Here is a 20327-nt window from a genome sequence, read left to right as displayed (position 1 = left end):
TTTCTAATGACCCACTCCAATGGGCAATCTGGTGCCATCAACTCACTCAAACTCTTGGACTAAAGAACACGGCTGCCCATCACCCTCTTCGTAAAATCCTCCCTTCTCTTATCCTGAAGCCCTGCTTGTTCCTGAATCCCACACTGCCTGCGTGATCAAGTGAAGACCTTCCTCTGGCCTCTTTTAGATGCTATCTTTAATTACACGTGCTCTGACCAGTCTGTTCTAGTAAAATGCTTCATTTTCCTGGCCATGACTTCAACTACCAACTGTTTATATCCGGATTCTACCACTCCACTCTCCTGAGTCTCATGGACTCATTTACTTACTCAGTGAATCAGCACGTACCAGGTCCCAAGCACAAAAAGCTACAAGGGACAGAGCAGTATCAGAAGTAACTATGCACATAAGGCATAGCTATGCCCTTCTTACTGTAGCTTATGGTGTAGCAGAAAAAGTACAGGATCATATTTACTAAGCAGCTACTCTGTGCCAGGCATTATGCTAGATGTTTCGCAAATATTTTCTCTCTTGCTCACGATAGCCTACAGGATTGACATTACAGCCCTGTTTCAAATATAAGAAAAGAGGTTCTGTGACCAAGCCACGTTCACAGAGCTGATAAGGCAAAGAGTGCGAATTTGAAACCAGCTTTATCCTGCTCTGAAGCCTCCAAAATTCTATCCTTCCTCCCTAGATCCCATAGTCCCAGCTGCCTCCTGGACATTCCACTGGCAATAAGTAAATAAATAATAAAATAAATGTGACACGGCCAAACCCAAGCTCACCATTTTCCTTCCTCATATGCTTGGGTTGAAAGAAAAGAAGGAAAAAACTAAACAAACAAGGAAGGCAGCCAGGAAGGAGGTAAAAATCTAGCTGGGAAATGACGCATATACTGTTCAGCATATAAACAAAACAAGATAGGCCATGAGAACTCCAAAAATAGTATTCCTTGGAAAATACATGCTCTAGAAAGCCATAAAAAAAAAAAAAAAACTAAAATCCACTTTGGATTTTGTATTCTAAGTATATATGGACAACCTGAGTCTTGCTGGAACTTACAGCATTTATACTGAAGATTCATGTCTCTGACCATTCTGGCTTATTAGGTGGTCCAAAAATTGGTTTCAGAGTAAGGCAATAAGAAGAGAGAGGAGTGACCAAAATGGGAAACCAAAACTCACATTCCTGTTTAATAGTTTTCCAATTAATTTGATTGACTTACTTTGACATTTTGGTTTTGCAATACTATTTCACGATCCATAGGAGAATGGGCATTGCTGTGAGGATTGTCACTTTAAATTGCAAAAGCAGCAAGTCCAATCTTAGCAACCATGGCAGCTTTCCTGGCTGGCTCTCAGCATAATAGCACTTGGTAAAGAACACATTCTAGCCTCTGGTAACTCATGCGCTTGGGATCCAACCAGTTTCTGCTCCCCAATTACTCAAGAATATATACAGACATTTGAAAGATAGCATTCAAACTTTGCAATACTTTAGCTTAATTGCTAGCTTTTATAGTTATTTCTAACCAAACAGAAGGTTACCAATAGTTCCCAGCAAATGTACCTCACTAAAAACTCCACAAGTTTCAGAATCAGAGAAAAGTAGGTTGAAATCATGGTTATGCCACTTAATGGATGTGACCATGACTCAGCATGGTAATTAAACTTTCTGAGCCTCAGTTTATGGAGCTACAAAGATGGCAATATCATTTACCTCACAGACTATACTGAGCTTATATGAACTCTCTGCATGTTAATGAAATAAGGCAGGATGTGATAAATATACTAATGAGTATGATACTACCATGAATCACCTTTCGCTTGGGAGAATTTACCTGCATTAGGATTATCTGTCTATAATCCAATAACTCTGGGCCATCCATCAACCCCAGGACAGCCTCTACCTCTTTCTATGACAAGGATGGTTACTATTTCTCTTCTGATCACTGGAGACCAAGGCCAACTTTCATCTTGTAGGCTGTACCAATGCACCTGCTGTAAGACTCCCACAGCAGTTGACCCAGACCTAAGTTATAAAAAGAGGAGTGATTTTTTTTCAAGTCGAAGAATGAAATTCTCTTTCAGATCCATGGATTCAAAGCTTTGAAACTGTACAGTGAGAACCAGCATGCAGGGCTGCTGCACTGCACACCCCAGGAGCACCGTGCACAAAGGAGTTCACATGCCCACGTTGCTGTACAATACACCAGCCCTGCTGTCATGGCTAAAAGACTTCTCACTCTTGCCATGCAGCACTTGGGATGAGCTTAAGGCACACACTTCAGGAGTTAAAATGGAGGTTTCCAAACATGTTTTTAAAAAGCCTTGTCCGACTTCAGCCAGGTCACGATCTCACGGTCTGTGAGTTCGAGCCCCGCATCAGGCTCTGGGCTGATGGCTCAGAGCCTGGAGCCTATTTCCGATTCTGTGTCTCCCTCTCTCTCTGCCCCTCCCCTGCTCATGCTCTGTCTCTCTCTGTCCCAAAAATAAATAAAAGTTGAAAAAAAAAATTTTTAAAAAGCCTTAATAACATGCTAGCACCTATTTGAAAGCTGCTTCTCCTAAAATTGGAAGGGAGGAATCAACAAGATTGAAGAGGGGAAGAACAGGCATTGTAAGGAAAAAAGATCAACAATCAATAGAACCATCTGGTGAAGAAAAACATCCTCAGGTGCTTATTTATCCAAGGGCATCCTGAGAAAGCAAAGGATCTTGTATCCATGAAGGCTCGTGTACAGCTGCTCACTGCCATATCAGCACCAACAGCATTTGCTGAAGCTCTGTCGGGAAGGCCCTGCACTGCTTGTGTTTCTTACCTGCAGGGTAGTACTCTGGTCTGAGAAGGGAGAACTGAAGAAGGTAGTAACGATACTCATGACGATTTCAGTAACGTACTTTTCCAAAATTGAGTCTGCATGCTTCCTGTCACTTGTGTTGTTACAGGCCTGCAAGGCAAGTGGATGCTTTAGACAACACACCAAACCTGTAGATCAGCTGTAGAATTAAGAAATCTGTAACCACTCCTGCTTATCCAACAAACGAAAATAAAGGCTTGAAATAACAACAATAAATCATGCGGCCAGAGAAACCGATCAACTTGTGTATCCCAGTATAGACTCATAAAACAAAATTGATAAGGGACCAGGGTGCGTGAGTGGCTCAGTCAGTTAAGCAGCTGACTTCAGCTTAGGTCATGCATGGTCTCATGGCTTGTGGGTTCGAATCCCTTGTCAGCTCTCTGTTGAAAGCTCAGAGCTTGGAACCTGCTTCAGATTCTGTGTCTCCCTCTCTCTCTTCCCCTCCCCCACTCACACTCTCTCAAAAAAATAAACATTAAAAAAATTTTTTTAAAGTCGGTATGGGACCTACAGGGCTTTTGCTTCCAAATTCCTAGCAAATCTAGGTTTGTGTGGCAAATCTAATACCTTAAAAGGCAACAAGAGGTATAGTAACTACAGTTGTCTGTATTTTCCCCTAAAAGTGAACTGCACTCCTTGTTAAGCCATTCATCTGTTCTACGCAATGTTTCCTAACATATATGATCAAGAGAATCAAATATATCAGGTCCACTGTGTGTAATATTCTCCAACGCTACAACACTCTTCTATTCAATAAAAATGCTACTGTAGTATAACATATAAAATTGTCAAATTGCTACGATGTACAGTAAAGCTAATATAACATTGTGTGTCAACTATACTTCAATTAAAAAAAAAGTTACTGATATGCAATACTGCTGAAAATAGTGGAGTTTTGAGTCAAAATCATTGATTCCATAGGTCTTGGGGTGAGAGACTTCAGGTTTTACTGGCATTATACTTAATTTTGCTACTTAAAATAAGATTAGGCATTTAGAGGAAAAGATTTAGAAAATACACTTTTAAAAATCAAGTTTTATTACCAAATTCATTAGTGCTGTAATTTGAGATGTAATGTTGCTTACAATAAAAATATATGAAGGGCAAAAAAAATCATGTTTTATTAACTAATTGCCATATTGTCAGCTTAATACTGAGCAGTTTAGACACATTCAGAGAATGAAATTAGTAACTGATTTTACATTTCTGAATAATGTAATGTAGAGGTCAGCACAGTTACGGGCTGGTGGCTGCTTTTATAAATAAAGTTTTATTGGAACACAGCTATGCCCACCTATTTACCTATTGTCATGGCTGTTTTCAAACTACCAGGGCAGACTTGAGTAGTTGTGTCAGAGACCAGATGGACCACAAACCTGAACATATTAATATCTGGTCCTTTACAGAAAGCTTTGTTCAGCCCTGATTAAAAAACAAACAAACAAACAAAAAAACCCCACAAAAAACAGAGCAGGCCTTCCATTCCAATCTCCAAAACCAGATTTATGGGATTAAAAGACTAGGAGGAAATTGAGATTAAAAAAAATAGATATGTGTACATTTGTCTGTGATACCAACATGTGAGTATTATTAAACACAGACCTTGATTAGAAAGAAAACAAGTTCTTGCAGGGTGTTTTACACTGTAATTTGTACCATCAAGCAAAGAGTATCACAGTGTAAGACTCTCCAAAGCACCTTTCTTATTAACATGAAGATTCCGAAAATCATCTTATAATCATTCTTTCAAGAACTTGGTTACCATCCCCCATCCCCCAAACCCACCACCACAAAACTCATCGTGAATCCATGGTGTGCCTTGTTAGGTAGTGGTCTTGCAGCTTTAGAAACAGTATTAAGCTCAGAGCAAAACCAAATCCAGAATATGAAGCCCATCCAACTGCTAGGTCAGGAAAGCAGATCCAAAGGGAAGTGCTTTGCAGAATCCTTGACACCAGACTGAAGGAGATAAATGCTCAAGTTCAGGAAGGTGTCCTTTAAAGAGAGATATCGTCAAGGAAAAGAAAGCTTTCAAATGTGATTTTAGTATGTCTTGGATTATTATTCACAAATCAGTCCATAAAGGATGAAATGAAAAGCAATAACCCACCTTTCTGACATGTGATGAATAAAATCTGTTCTCAGCAAGAGGTAAAAGGCATTAAGAAATGAGGCGTGTGCAAGTGTAGAGCCACATCTGCCTCCCCGTGTCACATGAGCAAGCTGAAATGACGTGAATATTTTCCTCATGCCTGCATAAGGATGTCCAGACGCACGCACATACACAAACATTTCCGCTCTGCCCCTCAGTTCCAGAAAGCCTTACCCTGCAGATGTCTACAAGGAAATTCTCAAACAACTTCCACATGTGATTGCTGGTATAAATCTCCTTCATTTCCACCTCAGTATCCACGTAGCAGTGATTAAGGAAGTTAATGTAGGCAATTTTAACCTGAAGACAGAAATAGATGTTTCTGAAAAACCAATTTCGTATACATAGAAAAAGAGAAATGCAAATTAAAACTATGTCAAAACACCATTTCCATCTGTCAAATAAATGAGTCCAAAAGTCTGATAAAATGCTGTGTGGACAAGGCTGTGAGAAAAATGTGATCTTGTTTTTTTCTCCTTTATTATAGTCATCAGTTATTAATTATCTCATTTTATTAGCATAAGCTGGTTAAACAGACATGCAAGGCAATTATAGTACATCCATATGATAAAATTTTTATGTAACTGTAAAAAAAAAAAAAAAGAATGTGGAATCTCTTTATGGACAGATATGAAAAAGAACAACAGTGTATACAGAATGTCATCTTTTGTGTTTAGGAAAAAAAAAAACGGGGAGGCAATGAAGAATATTTATTTCATTTGTTTATATACAGAACTCTAAAAGGATGTACAAGACCATAATAATTTTCTATGGGGTGGGAAGGGACAGATTAGGAGATATGTCATAGTTCACTCCTTTAAAGTCTCTGCTATTTGAACTTTTCATAATGTATTAACTTTTCAAAAATTCATCTAAAAACATCTATTTGATATATACTACATATACTATAAAAGTATATTCAGTTTAAGATTAAGTTACCAGCATATATTTTAAACAAAGACAAAATACACACTGTATCTGCTATAAATATATGTGTATTTAGTTTAAGATATAAATTAATAGCATGTATTTTAAACATACAAAGGCAAAATATAAACTGTATGATGCACTGTTTTTGCTGTCATTGTTGTTATTAGCCAACACTTATCAACAACGAAACAGAAAACTTGAAAGGAATCATTTCCAAAACCTAACAGGTATGTATGTATGTATTTATTTATTTATTTTTAACAGGTATTTATTATGGGTGGTAGAATTATAGATTATTTTAATTTTCCTATTGGTTACCTATAGTTCCTAAATGTTTTATAATTGTCATTCATTCATTTTTGCAATACACATTTTCATTAAAGAATCTACTTGCAGAATAGGTCTTATGTGCACATGAACTATATCTCAAACCACTCCATCTCATTTTTCAGACATTCATTCCAAGCAAATACTCTTTGCTCAACAGGCTAAATGATTAGTTTTCAAGAGCGGAAGCACAGAAGCAGATTCCCACTCTTCTTGAGGAGACATCAAGAAGGACTAAAATCCCCTCAATGTTCTTCATACACTAAATTGGCATTTCAGAAAATGTTGTTTCCTCACTACAAAATGAGCTGCAGATCTTATCGTACTGTGAGGCCACATCAGAGCTGGCTGCAAGTCCACATGCCACATGCAGAGACATGAGAAGAGCTTGCTCACCTCGGGGATGCAATCCTCATGGGTCACTACACGGACAATGTCATCCAGTGGGAGCAGAGAGTTGCACTTTATCTCTGTATAGACGTTCTTGCCCTCAGTGCATACAGCCAAGAGCTCAACCAGGTGGATGTGGTACATGAGAGGGCTGTTCTCGTCCATCCGGTCCCGCTCTGACCTCATCATCTGGATTAGGGTCTGGAAAGAGGCTCTGTCATTGTAGAACACCAGGACGTCCTCTCCCGAATTAACCAGCTGCAGAAAGAATGGGGCTTGCTTATAGTATGAGCTTGCAGAGGTGGGGACATTTAAAAAATGAGGGAAAAGGGAAAAAGAGATGTTCTGTCGGCATTTCCTTTCTAAAACCAGTCTCACCTGTTTTACCAAACTCGTCTAAACTTCATTTATATTAATGAACAACTGAAAATCTTCAGCAGCAGCATTTCGATCGACAGATACAGGTATAGGACAGTGGTCCTAAAGCCACCGGGGGAAGACAAGGTCTGCATACCAACATTCATGTATCAAGTGGAAATGCAGACTGTAAGCTTGCACTTTTAATTCCAAACCTAATAATTAGGCTATGATTTTTCTACTTAAAAATATTTACAGGGCGCTTGGGTGACTCGGTTGGTTGAGTGTCCACCTGACTCTTAGTTTTGGCTCAGGACATGATCTCTTGGTTTGTGACATCGATCCCGGTGTCAGGCTCTGTGCTGATGGTACAGATTCTCTCTCTCTCCCCTTCTGCCACCCACCCCCAAATAAACAAACATTTCAAAAAATGTTTCCATCTTTTTATGCCTGAAAAGCAGTATCCCTCTTACAACTCTCTCATGCAGTGCCTTCTCTCTTCACAAATTATCCAGTTCTCATTAAGATACACCTAACTTTTGGGGCACCTGGGTGGCTCAGTCGGTTAAGCGTCCGACTTCGGCTCAGGTCACGATCTCACGGTCTGTGAGTTCGAGCCCCGCGTCCGGCTCTGGGCTGATGGCTCAGAGCCTGGAGCCTGCCTCTGATTCTGTGTCTCCCTCTCTCTCTGCCCCTCCCCCATTCATGCTCTGTCTCTGTCTCAAAAATAAATGAACGTTAAAAAAAAAAAAAAAAGATACACCTAACTTTCAACACTCATCAAAAAATCAAGGTTTTCCTACTTATAACTTGTCCCCAGGACTGAATGTGGCTTCTCATAAATCTACTTAAGAATAAATCAATTTCAGCACTGCATGAAATACAGAAGATCCAAAAAGGGCTGGTACAGAAGCCAAAATAAATATAGTCAATATTATTTACACAATAACATCTAACCTTCATAGGCTCTAAGTAAGTGCCAAGTATTGTGATAAATACTTCACATGGATCACCTAACTTCATTGTGCCTCAGTTTTGTCCATAAAACTGAGGACAAAGAAGATAATGAGCTCATGGTGCTGTCATGTAGATTAAATAAATGATTATATGTAAATTGCTTAGAGCCCTGACTAGGGTATGGCAGGCTTCCAAGAAATGTTAGCTATTTTTGTCATCATTATTTCAATGAGTTCACATATCAGTTCCTAAGGTGAATATGGCTACACCTTCTTTCACAAAAATGCATGCTGAGGGTTGGGGAAGTTGACATGTCACATAGCCAGTAAAGCAGTACAGCCTTCATTCATATCCCAGGTAAGTCAGTTCTTTTAATTATGCGACACTACCTTCCACTGGTATCGTATGTTCTTTATTAGATGACATTTTAAATCCAAATGGTAGGTGGATTTACTTAAGTTTTCATTTTTTAAACAGGTAAAAGATGAAATGGAGTGTATCTGAAAGTGGTGGCAGAGGGCTTTTTTGGTCAGACAGCATTCATGGGGCATTGACTTCCCACAGAGAACCAAGCAGGACTTTGTCCCAATCCCACGGTCTAGCTTCTTCTCAAGAATCATCAAGTAACAATTTTTCTAGCTAATGAAGTGAATAATTAAAGACAACTTATTCACAGGAACATAGGCTGTTCTGGCTCACTGGTTTCTATCCACATTTAATCGCTATTCATCGTATTTTTGGTTTGTTACTCCTGGTTTTATTTTCCCCCTCTCAAAAAAAATCTGATCCCAAACTCCTCAAAATAAACAGATTCACTGCTATGAAAAACCTGATAAGACTCTTGCCTACGTGTGTATCTGATTTATGCTCACAAACACACTCTCTCACACAAACAAACCACAATTATGTTTTGTCCCTTCATGTGGGTCCAGGAGAGGGTGCTAGTTCATACAGAGAGTAGTAATTTAAAAATTTGTGTGGAACACCAAAGGTAGGGATATAGAAATAAGCAGTTGTTACCTCAGCCATAACCATGTCTTGGCACTTTTTAATGAATTTCCCTTCTGCCTTGACAATCGTCTGCAAGAACTTGATGTACTGGACGTTCCGACCGTGAGTTTCGATGCAGTGAACAAAGTGCTGGACGACCCTTTCATTGATCTCACTGCAGAGCTGGAAGTTGTTCATGAAGATGTGCTGCATGGTTACCGCCTCCAGGATCTGACAGAAGAGTCAGAGCAGGAGCACAGGGACATCAGAGAACAAAGTGACAAAGAGTCTACCAAAACACACAAAGAAGCCTTTAAACCAGTGAAGAGATGGCTCTCCTTTCTCACTTCTGTACGGCCTTTTTTCATAAACCTTTTCAATCATGTGTAATAAACATATAGAAAGGGAAACAACTAGTATTCACCTCAATGAACTATGGTGGGAATCCCAGCACCCAGATCAAGAAACAAAATGTCTTACCACCCAATTTAACTCCTATTTTGATTTCTGCAACCACAGATTAGTTTTGCCTGTTTTTGAGCTTCCTGTACTATCTTCCACCTGCTTTCTTTTGTTTAATAGTACATTTGCGGTGCTGTCAACATGTTGTTGCATGTTATCAGTACATAGAATATACTGCTATGTATATTCCATGACATGAATAAACCACAGTGTGCTGATCTCTTCTATTGCTGATGGGCATTAGGGGCGTATCCAGTTTAACGGAAGGTTTTAGTGGCACTACTCTTCGCACAATAGGGCTGCTCTGGGCATTCTCGAACATGTCTTCTGGTAAATTTTAATGTGTGTGCCTGTTGGCTTTATATCCAAGAGTGGAATTGCTGGGTTGCAGAATATAAATGTTTGGCTTTAAAAGTACTTCTCAACAGGGGCACCTGGATGGCTCAGTTGGTTAAGTGTCAGACTTTGGCTCAGGTCATGATCTCACGGTTAATGAGTTTGAGCCCCACAACGGGTTCTTTGCTGACCGATAGCTCAGAACCTAGAGGTTGCTTTGGATTCTGTGTCTCCCTCTCTGCCCCTCCCCCACTCACTTTGGTGTCTCTCAAAAGTGAATGAACAGTAAAAAAAAATTTTTTTAAAAAGTACTTCTCAACAGCTTTCAAAAGATATTAACAATTTCCATTCTACACCACAGCTTTTCCATACCCTTGCTGATTTACAGTGTTGTTGGTCTCTGAATTTAGTCATACTTTGTTTTGCCTATCTTAGTTAATTTATACTTCTCTGATGATCACCTTGTCCCAGTGACAGGCCATCTGGGTATGTTCTACTACAGATGATTTCATTTTAAAGTTTTTTTTATCCATTTAAAAAATGGGTTGCCTTTTTCCTTATTGACTTTTCTTAAGTTTATTATAAATTCTGGACATGAGTTCTTAATTGAACATATATGCAAGCAAACGTCCTCCCCCATTCTCTGGCTTGCCTCTGGATGATCTTAATGAGCTCACTCGGTGAACAGAAGTCTTTATTTTATGTTTTCCTTTATAATTAATTCTATTTTTATACTGTGTAAGAAAACTCTGGGCGCATCTGGCTGGCTCAGTTCAAGGAGTGTATGAACCGATCTCAGGGTTGTGAGTTCGAGCCCCAGGTAAGGTGTAGAGATTACTTAAAACTTAAATTAAAAACAAAAACAAAAACAAAAAACTTTGCTCTCCACAAGGTCATCAAAATATTTTCATGTTCTCTTCTAGAAGGCTTATTTTCTGTGGTTTTTACCCCGAGTTATTGAGGGATAAGTTTTATGTCTGGTATGAAGTAGGGGGCTTTCAGCTTTGTATCTTTTGTCTTTTCTCTTCCTAACATCACAATTCTAGTAGTCCTGTCCTCCAAAGCTCCAGCAGTACTAACAAATACGTCAGTGTGCATGTATTTACAAGGAGGTCCTTCGTAGAATTATACAAAGCCAAAAATTAGAGCTGGCCTAAATGTCCATTAATATGGCAATGGGTTTTAAAAAGTTACAGACATACTATGGAATGCCACATAGCCATCAAAAATTCTCATCAAAAATCAGAAAAATTTATCTCTGACTTGCAAAGATAGCCACAATGTATTAAGAGAAAAAAGCTACAAGTAGGGTATGCCACCATTTATCTCTAAAAAAAATGCACTCCACATACTTCAAAAACATATGTGACACACTAAAATATAACAATTATGTTTTATATGAATATATTGTGTATTTATATGTATCTAACGTATTATTATGTATTGTATTACATACACAGAAAACTTTATGCAAGACCTCAGGAGGATGTCGCTGGCGAGTGAGAATTAGCAACTCACTAGTGCTACAATTTGATGTAATGAAGAACGTTAAGAAAAAATAAAAATATACCTTACTTTGTCCTACCACCTCCTCCTCCTTTTCCCTTTCTCCTCCCAAAATAAGGGGAATATTTATGTCCTCCTGAGAGATGGTCCCAACATTCCCCTTGGAATAAATGTTGCTTTGTAACAAGTCCCCATGGTCACAACAGCAAAAGAACCAGCTGTTTTTCCTTAGTGCTTCGCACCCTCCTCCCCTCACAGATTTCCAGATAGGCCTTAAGTCTTACCCCTGGGTTGAGAAACAGGTTTATGTGTTTGTGTAGCAATGCTTGATTCTGCTGGTTGCCAGCACAGAAATTCTGCAGAAATTCATGAGCCAGCCTCATTATCTCCTGCATCTTGGTATCTTCAGCCTGTGTGGAAGGAGGGAGATGAAAAATCAGTCGAAAACGGGCGATGCAGTAGACAACAGAAGGTCAGCAGGAGACAGCACTTATCTCTAGGCCAAGAGATCACGTTCTATGATACGCTCACCACCTGCTAAGTGGGTTCCAGCCAAGGTGCTTGCCGAGGGACTGTTGGGTAAAGACACTGGGGTGCCGCATCGCTGACGGTGAAAAGACGCCAGTAACTTATTCAATTCTCCTATATTCTCTTCCACTAGCCTTGGGTAGATATAAAAAGAATTGATTCGGGAAAAATGCAATACAGAGTGGAAGCTGAGAGGAAGCCTCTGGAATTTCATTTCTGGCAATGCCTGGAACTTCTGAACGCCCCACTTCTGAGAACAGAGTGACAGCGGAGCCGTGGCCGACCGCATCGCTAGCGATGAGGTCACACCGCCCAGGTCTCGGGCTCACTCTCTTTAATCCACCTCACAAATGTATGTGTTCATTTTTGGCAGGGATCATGTGACAAAGTGGGACTCTTTTTGGATTCTAAATGTGGGCAAATATACTTGCCACAATCCTTTCCTTGTCATCTCTGTCTTAGCATCTAACCTAAGAGTTAATTTTCCCATCTGCAAAATGGGGATAATACCTGCCCCAAGGCATTTCGACAGCTGATCATGCGATTCTCATTTCCTATAGTAAAAGCATGTACTGTACTCAGTATTTTTAGAGAGCGTTAGATGCCCCAAGATAAGACAAATGCATAAAACCTATCACCATTTTGCCCAATTCTAAACAAGCAAAAGTTTAAATATAGTAAAAATGAAAGAATTCCAAAAATGGAATCGTCCCTCCTACTCAGCCCACAACAATCTCCCTACGTCTTCTCACATACACCACCTCATTTCAAATGCCAGACAGCAGAGCAGTTAGCAACATAGACCCTGAAACCAGACTGCTTAGCTCTTATCCAGATCTACCACTCACTAGCTCTGTGACGTTGGGCAAGTTACTTAACCCTTCAGGGCTTCTGTCTCCTCATCTATAAAAGTGAGATATGAAAAATGCACACTTTATACAGTTGCTGTGAAGATTAAATGGGAAAATCCAAGTCAAGGGCTTAGATAATAATTACTCAGTAAAGGTAAGCTACTGGTTCTGGTCTAGACCAAGGGTCAGACAGATACTTTGTGGCTTTGTGGATCAAAAAGCAAAGGAAAGGATATTAGGCAGGTACTACTAAAGATGTAAGATTTAAGAATGCGTTCTTAACTACTACGCTGTATAACAACAGATGGCAGACTGGATTTGGTTCAGGTCTGCAGGTTGCCCACCCTGGTCTAGACAATAACCCTGGAAGAAAGGACGCATCTGTCAGAACAACGGACAGAAGGAATCTGAGCTACCAGCCTTGACAACCAAAAACAGAAGAGTTTAAAAGGACATTAATAGCAAATCCCATACAACATACTGGATATTACATTTGTCTCCTACTAACAGGGAAAGTGGCAAATCCTCCAGCTCTAAGAAATCAGTGGCCTTGGGACAGAGAGACCCTGCTGGTTTTCAGCAGTAATCTCCAACAGTTCTGCACTTTCACTTCTTAGGCTCAAAGGAGTATCTTCGGGGGCTCATTGAAACCAAACACTTCATCATGTGAAACAAATTTTTACAAGGCAGGTAAACTCTAAAGATACCACCTAACAAGAGAGTATCTGCTGGTAGGAATTCTTCCACTGTTCTCCCACAATGTACTATCCGTACCCATCCCAAATCAAACCAGTCTGTCTCTCTCTCTCTGTCTCTCTCTCTCTGTCTCTCTCTCTCTCTCTCTCTCTGTCTCTCTCTCTCTCACACACACACACACACACACACACACAATTGTCTAACCCAATTCCAGCTGAATCGCGTTACCTGTTACTTTCACACTACTCTATGAAGAGCTGTCTTTCTTTAAGGAAACTGGTGAAATTGTAAGGCAAAGATACGGCCAGCAAACTACCTTCTCACATTCTGTATACGTAGCAAAGTTATTCAGCTTGCTGGTTCTAGTTACATGTCAGCCAAGTTTGGATGACAAGCACACTTAGATTGAAGTTATATTCAAGTCAGTTAAGTTCCTGACCTATCAGAGGGATTAAGCTTGCACTTTATCTGTGGCTGCAGAAAGGCTTGACCAGGCTGAATCACATGGGCCCCATGATTGTGGCAGCGGCCTTTGCAGAGAAATTCCTGGAGCATAGGGCAGCAGGCCCAAGTGAGGTACGTGGAAGATAAGGTACAGCAAGCAGGGCCTGGGCCTCACGGGTGAGCAGATCTGGCTCTGCCATGTGTTGCTGGGCTGTACAGGCAAGGTACTGAACCTCTGGCCAGTCTTCTTATCTAAAATGGGGCTACTAATAGTAAGGGCGCCTGGGTGACTCAGTCACTTAAACGTACGACTTCAGCTCAGCTCATGATCTCACGGTTTGTGGGTTTGAGCCCCGCGTTGGGCTCGGTACTGAAAGCCCAGAGCCTGGAGCCTACTTTGGATTCTGTGTCTCCCTCTCTCTCTGCCTCTCCCTTGCTTGTGCTCTCTCACTCGATCTCAAAAGTAAATAATAGTTAAATAACATAAAATAACATAAAATAACATGGAATAACATAAAATAACATAATATAAAATAATAAAATGGGGCTACGGATAGTATGAGCAATCTCAAGCGCTGTGTTAAGGATGAAATGAACTGGAGAATGAATATGACTCAATGCAGTGCCTGGCACCCTCCAAGCACTAGCAGTGAGCCTTCTTTAGCCAACTCTTCACCACCAAGTCTCTCTGGAAGTCACTGGTGAACACAAGAGACTAAATCCATTCCCTGGGACTCTCGAGTTCCCCAAGCCTCGGTCTCCTCATCTGTCAAGTGGGAACGACATGATAACTGTGCTAGATTTTAGAAGTGAATAGAGGTTTTTGAAAGTGCCCTGTCAGGCTTCACGGCACAGAGCACTGTTACCCTACTTCCCTAAATCCTATCATGGTCAACGACAAATGCTGGCATGCAAAAATGGGACAGAGAGTGTAACTTCTAACAACAGAAAAGAGGACTTGGAGCCAAGTATCCTGAAAGATCCAAATAATTTAACCAGAAATCAGCACACTACTGAGAACCTCACAAGTGGGCAGGCCCCATGTCCCCACATGCATCCAGTCACTTGCAGGGCTTACGTTGCCCAAAAGGCATTTGCAGATGACCCAGGACACAGCACATGCCCATGTGCATATACAGGTCCGTCCATGCCACCTTTGCATCTAGTGCCGCGTGGGAGCAAGTGGAGAAGCAACGGATTCTGGAGGCAGGTTACGGGTGGCTGTATTTCATGACACCCTGTCTGTCTAGCGCAAGTTGCCTACAAGTGCCTTATGTTCACCATCGCCACGTCAGCTCCATGTGGCCACCAACACTATCCCAACGTGGAGGGTTTCGGAAAATGCGGGGACCTGCCCCGGCCCTGGGAACAGCTGCCGCCGCCAGAGGGGAACTCACTCACCTTCTCGTAGGGGATCTGCAGCAGCTCGAGCACCACTGCATGCGCGCCCATGTTCCGGAGCAGGCGCTGCTGCTGCTTCTTGCTCTTCCTCACGGTGGCGCTCTCCTGCACGCAGAGTTTGCTGAGCCGAATCAGGATCTGTCAGAAAGAGAAACTCCAAGTGTGTACCCACGACCAGCATCCCAGTTATGAGATCCAATGCACAGCGCGGCGGCAACAGTCAGCGAAGGTGCGCCGTGTGCGTAAAACCGGCTGACAGTAAATCTGAACTGTTCTCACCCACCCTCCAAAGAGCTTGCCATGTGAGGTGGTGGATGTGTTAAGTAACCTGATTGTGATCATCACTTCACAGAGTGTCTATCAAGTTATTACGTGTCACACTTCAGCAAGATGACAGTTTCTTTTGTCAATTTTATCTGCATAAAGCCTGAAAAAATTATTTCAAAAAAAAATGAAAGAAATCAACTTCAGAAAACTGGGAAGCATAACTGAGAAAAGATTGTAGGCTCTGGTCATGGGCAGGGAGGCAGAACTGATCACGACATATTAAACACAGGATGGAGTGCCTGGGTGGCTCAGTCGGTTGGACGTCCAACTTCGGCTCAGGTCATGATCTCGCGGTCCGTGAGTTTGAGCCCCGCGTCAGGCTCTGTGCTGACAGCTCAGAGCCTGGAGCCTGTTTCGGATTCTGTGTCTCCCTCTCTCTCTGACCTTCCCCCACTCATGCTCTCTCTCTGTCTCAAAAATGAATAAATGTTAAAAAAAAAAATTTTTTTAAACACAGGAGGTTCCTCCCATATGTAGTATCCCTTAATCACATCAAACCGAATCTACACATGGTTAAAAACATGCCCTTCCAGAGTATGAAGTAGGTTATGTCTTCAACCAAAAGTGAGATAGTTTCAGAAAGATCTCCAGGGGTGCCTGGGTGGGTCAGTTGGGTAAGTGTCCAACTCTTGACTTTGGCTCAGGTCATGATCTTACAGTTTGTGAGATCAAACCCTGCATGAGGCTCCACACTGACCGTGCAGAGCCCACTTGTGATTCTCTCTCTCTCCCTCTGTCTCTGCCCCCTTCCGCTTGTATGTGTGCACACTTTCTCTCTCTAAAAATAAAGAAACTTTAAAAGGGATGAAGGGAGAAAGGGAGGAAGGAAGGAAGGAAGATCGACCTCCTAAAATGGTGAGACTCATATCATTGCCAAGGACTTGGGAAGAGTTTGCTCTGGGGTTAAAAAAAAAAAAAAAATACAAAGCTCCCAACCTTCCAACTGTGAACCACCCTATGCAAAGATATCTAAAGAACTAGAGCCCTCACTGGTGGACACTAAGTGCCAGTCATTGATATAAAGGCTTGACAATTCTATAAAATTAGTCCTTTGGTCAATTACAAACTTTCAGAATCACGGGTGCTGGCTGCACCTCTAAAAGGTGAGAAAATTGAGGGCACACAAATAATAAGCAGCAGAGGATGATTCGAACCCAGATATGACCCTAAAATCCATGCACTTAACCTCTGAGAGCTTTTTCTTTCCTGTTAAACTTCACATGAAGAAAAAAGATGAAGTGTTTGCATCTTCAAGTCGACTCTCACTATCTCTCCTTAGAGAATTAATACACAAGGAAAAAGGGCAGTAGAACCACTCACCTCTTTGACCACCCTGTAATTGTAGCTGCTGGTGCTCTCATGCTTCTGTGACTTGTTATTCCCCTCCTAGGGACCAAAACAAACGTAAGTGTGGTTCGTCCAGCCCCTGGACTGTAAGGTATGTGTGTTCATATGGTCATTGGAGTTTAGGAAACAATGGGAGTTTTTGCAGCTTTCCTATTGTCACGCTGGGTTTAAGCCCGAGTCACGTGTTCATCCCCCTTGCGACTGACAGGATTTCCCTGATGTGGGAGAGGATGGCGGACCAGCCTACTGACAACAGGTTCTTCCCCGGGTGGGTCTGGAAGGGAAATATGGGGCTAATCCACTCAACAACCAAGTATTTTCCCTGTGGTCCAAAGTGACACAGGCGAGGTAGCTACCCTTCCATCCTGCAGCTTATTGCCTGGGAGAATGGCTGTTACTTTGGCTACTCAACATGCAGGTCTCTTGAGAATAAAGCTCATCCCATAATATACACTTTTATGTGAAACCAGAGTAAGCTATTCACTTGTTTGAGGAGCCTATCCACCTCCTCCGGCAGCGTGACCTGGGTCTCACCCACCTCTGTTTTCTTATGTTCGATTTCACCAGAGACACCATCCATGGCCTCATCAGGGCCCTGCCCTTTGTACACCCAAAGCTCCGACTTTTCCACAATGGATCTCAGCTGGTCCAAGTCTTGTTTGATCTGTTTGTAGTTGTCCACATCTTGGCTGGTAACAAGCAGCTGAACCTGAGCAAACGCAACGTGCCCGTGTCACCATGGCCTCTTGGGCAGCTGACGATGACGATACCACACACACACACACACACACACACACACACACACACACACACACTACCTGTTTGAAGGCCTGCAGGACCTCCTGCCTCTGACTGAAGTGCCGAAAGAGGAGCTGCAGGGCCCCTGACACCAGGGGTGGGTAGTCGTGCATTGTCAAATGCAGCAAGACTCGGAGGAAGGTTCTGCCACCATGGTCGTCCAAGTCCAGCGGTGTGTTCTCCTCACTACAGGAGTGCACAGAAGGGGAAAGGACAGATGAGCCACAAGCACCCTTCTCTCACGCACTTGGACCCAGACACACGTTAACCAGAGTTCTAACCCCGTGGTCAACCCTGGGTGACTTGAGTTTTAGTAAGTTCCTGTAAGAACACAATCTTGTTTTAACTTCAACTGGACTGCGAGCAGACTATGAGGAGGTCACAACTGTCAAATTCTAAGCCAAAGTCCCTACCTTCCCCCAGTGACAGGAATTGACTTTTTATCCATATTTCTGACTCTGTGAGTGTTCTTCTGCGGGGTCTTATCTGTGGTTTGAGAATGGCACACTGTTGTGTTTCTTCTAATGAGAAGTTTTATTTTTTATTTAAGAGGCTGTAACTCAGCACCTACCAAAACACCTGTGTTAAAGCACCAGCTTCTTTTACTTTAACTTTACAGCTAACTGATGTCTTAGTCTATACCAGGCCCACTGATCAGGCACTTGGAGGCTGTGGCAGGGTCTAGCTGCCATAAAAGTACCCAAAATGATTACTCCCATGATCTGGACTTACCATGTCACAAACTGGTAGCAAGCAGTCTGAAGACCGCACTTTGAAGAGTGTTCTTCAAACGGATTAATAAGCAAATTGTCAGGGGTTATCTCAGTATCTGTGATAACTGTGTGTTATTTCCATAAAGAAAGAATTAATGACCATGTACTGGATCAAATGGCATTCTACTGCAGAACTGAGCACTGCCATTCAATTATTACATCAGTGCCTATATTGTGTTCACCATCTAAGGAACCTTCATGTGTGCAGGCTAGCAGGAAAAGCAGAGAGGATCTCCCAGGAAAATACTCTATTTGTGCTACATCCTCCAAAAGAGGAGTGAAGACAGTGTCACTGCTGTGTCAATATCAGGAAAGGTGAGATACAAGACAGCACAAAGGAGTGTCATCATACTGAACTCAACACACTCTGTTTCCGAAAAACAAGATCTTTCATCACAGTCAGTAATATTACTAACTCAAAATTCAAAGGCTTTACATTAAGCGCTGGGGTAGAACGTTAACATTGGTGGCCCTCAACAAAATAGACCCTTATGTAGACTCCTCCCACATTGACAGTGGGCTCAGCCATGTGACTTGCTTTGACCAATAGGACATCAGCAACATGCTACAAGCAGAGGCTTAATTAGTGTTGTACACTGTTGGCCTATCCTGTTGGGAACTTTGCTCTTAGAGCCAGTCACCATGCTGTGAAGAAGCCTAAGACAGTCATGCGTAGAGAGAGAGGAAGGGAGGGAGAAAGAGACGTCCCAGCCTTAGAGAGCCAGAAATGTGAGTAAAGCACCTTGGATGTACTAGCCCCAGTCACCAGACCACCACAGTTTTACAATACACTGAACAGTGACCAGCAGACGAAATAGCCAGCTTAGCTCCAGTCAAGCCATTGAATTGTGAGAAGCAATAAAAGGCTTATTTTTTTAATCCATTAAATTTCTGGAGTAGTTTATTATACAGCAATAGATAACTGAATCAAGGGTATATGTTAAAAGAACTAGGTGCATAAGGTATTTATATAAGCTTACAGCTATTCAAATCTGATAGGTATTTAGATCTCAATCAACAATGAGTAACCCACTCTTTTAAAAAAGGAAATCATACATTAATTTAATGTTAGGGACAGGTATATTTTTGTTGCTGTTGTTGTTGCATGGGCTCTAAAGAGCCAACGGATAAAAATGTCAGTCCATCAACAGCAGAAGGACATGATCTTGTTAACCTCACTCTGTTTTCAATCTCCTTTTTTCTTTCAACCCTATTTTTCACCATTAAAGAAATCCTAGCATATGTGTATTTGGGGAAACCTACTTACATTCTTTCTATCCTAGGCAGGAAACACAAACACACACACACACACACACACACACACACACACACACACACACACACACACACAGCCTAGTATCATTCTGACCGGAGCACCAAAAGTTACAAAGATAGCCGTAAAATAACCTAAACCCAAAGACTAAGCATTTCCTAGAAGAATGAAGGAAAGAGCCTTTCAAAGCTATATGAAAGAAGCTTCCCAACCAGAACCACCCACAAAACAGGACACCGAAAATATACTTTCCTTCCTCCAAAGATGCCTTCTGCTTGCTCTTCAATATGTTCAAAGTCAAGAGTACCTGAAAATTTAGAGAACACAGCTTCAGGTGCAGAAAGGTCTAGAAAAACAGGATGTTGGTGAACTTTCCCAAAAATAGACTTGCCCCTGTCCATAGGTTAACCTCAAGTCTTCCAGAATCTTATATTGCAAACCTGTGAAGCCACATCAACTCAGATCACACTGTCCAGTGGCTCCGGTGTGCGATGTTCCACATTTCTGCCAATTTCCTACCCACTCATGATCCCCTTAGTAGAGCAGAGTGATGACCTTGTGCCAAGGAAGCTCAGGCCTTGATAGGTGGGATTATGTCTACTACCCCTTATTCTTC

At 41.7% G+C, this 20327-nt stretch overlaps 1 protein-coding gene across 6 annotated transcripts in view; it reads right to left on the bottom strand.

Annotated features, from left to right (window-relative positions):
• The window catches only part of ITPR1 (inositol 1,4,5-trisphosphate receptor type 1), a 328207-nt gene that overhangs the window by 135853 nt on the left and 172027 nt on the right, over nt 1-20327 (bottom strand). For all 6 annotated transcript variants that reach the window (XM_043587979.1, XM_043587980.1, XM_043587982.1 and 3 more), the window contains 10 exons: nt 19964-20018; nt 17686-17851; nt 17406-17576; nt 16841-16906; nt 15194-15331; nt 11558-11683; nt 9000-9200; nt 6672-6923; nt 5193-5318; nt 2825-2953 (listed from right to left, as the gene is read on the bottom strand). In XM_043587979.1, the coding sequence (XP_043443914.1) occupies nt 2825-2953; nt 5193-5318; nt 6672-6923; nt 9000-9200; nt 11558-11683; nt 15194-15331; nt 16841-16906; nt 17406-17576; nt 17686-17851; nt 19964-20018 (1430 nt within the window). The remainder of the gene's footprint in view (nt 1-2824; nt 2954-5192; nt 5319-6671; nt 6924-8999; nt 9201-11557; nt 11684-15193; nt 15332-16840; nt 16907-17405; nt 17577-17685; nt 17852-19963; nt 20019-20327) is intronic.

This window comes from Prionailurus bengalensis, chromosome A2, assembly GCF_016509475.1.
Source record: "Prionailurus bengalensis isolate Pbe53 chromosome A2, Fcat_Pben_1.1_paternal_pri, whole genome shotgun sequence".
NCBI lineage: Eukaryota > Metazoa > Chordata > Mammalia > Carnivora > Felidae > Prionailurus > Prionailurus bengalensis.
Note: the sequence above shows the minus strand (reverse complement) of the source record. Positions and strands in the feature narration are given on the sequence as shown.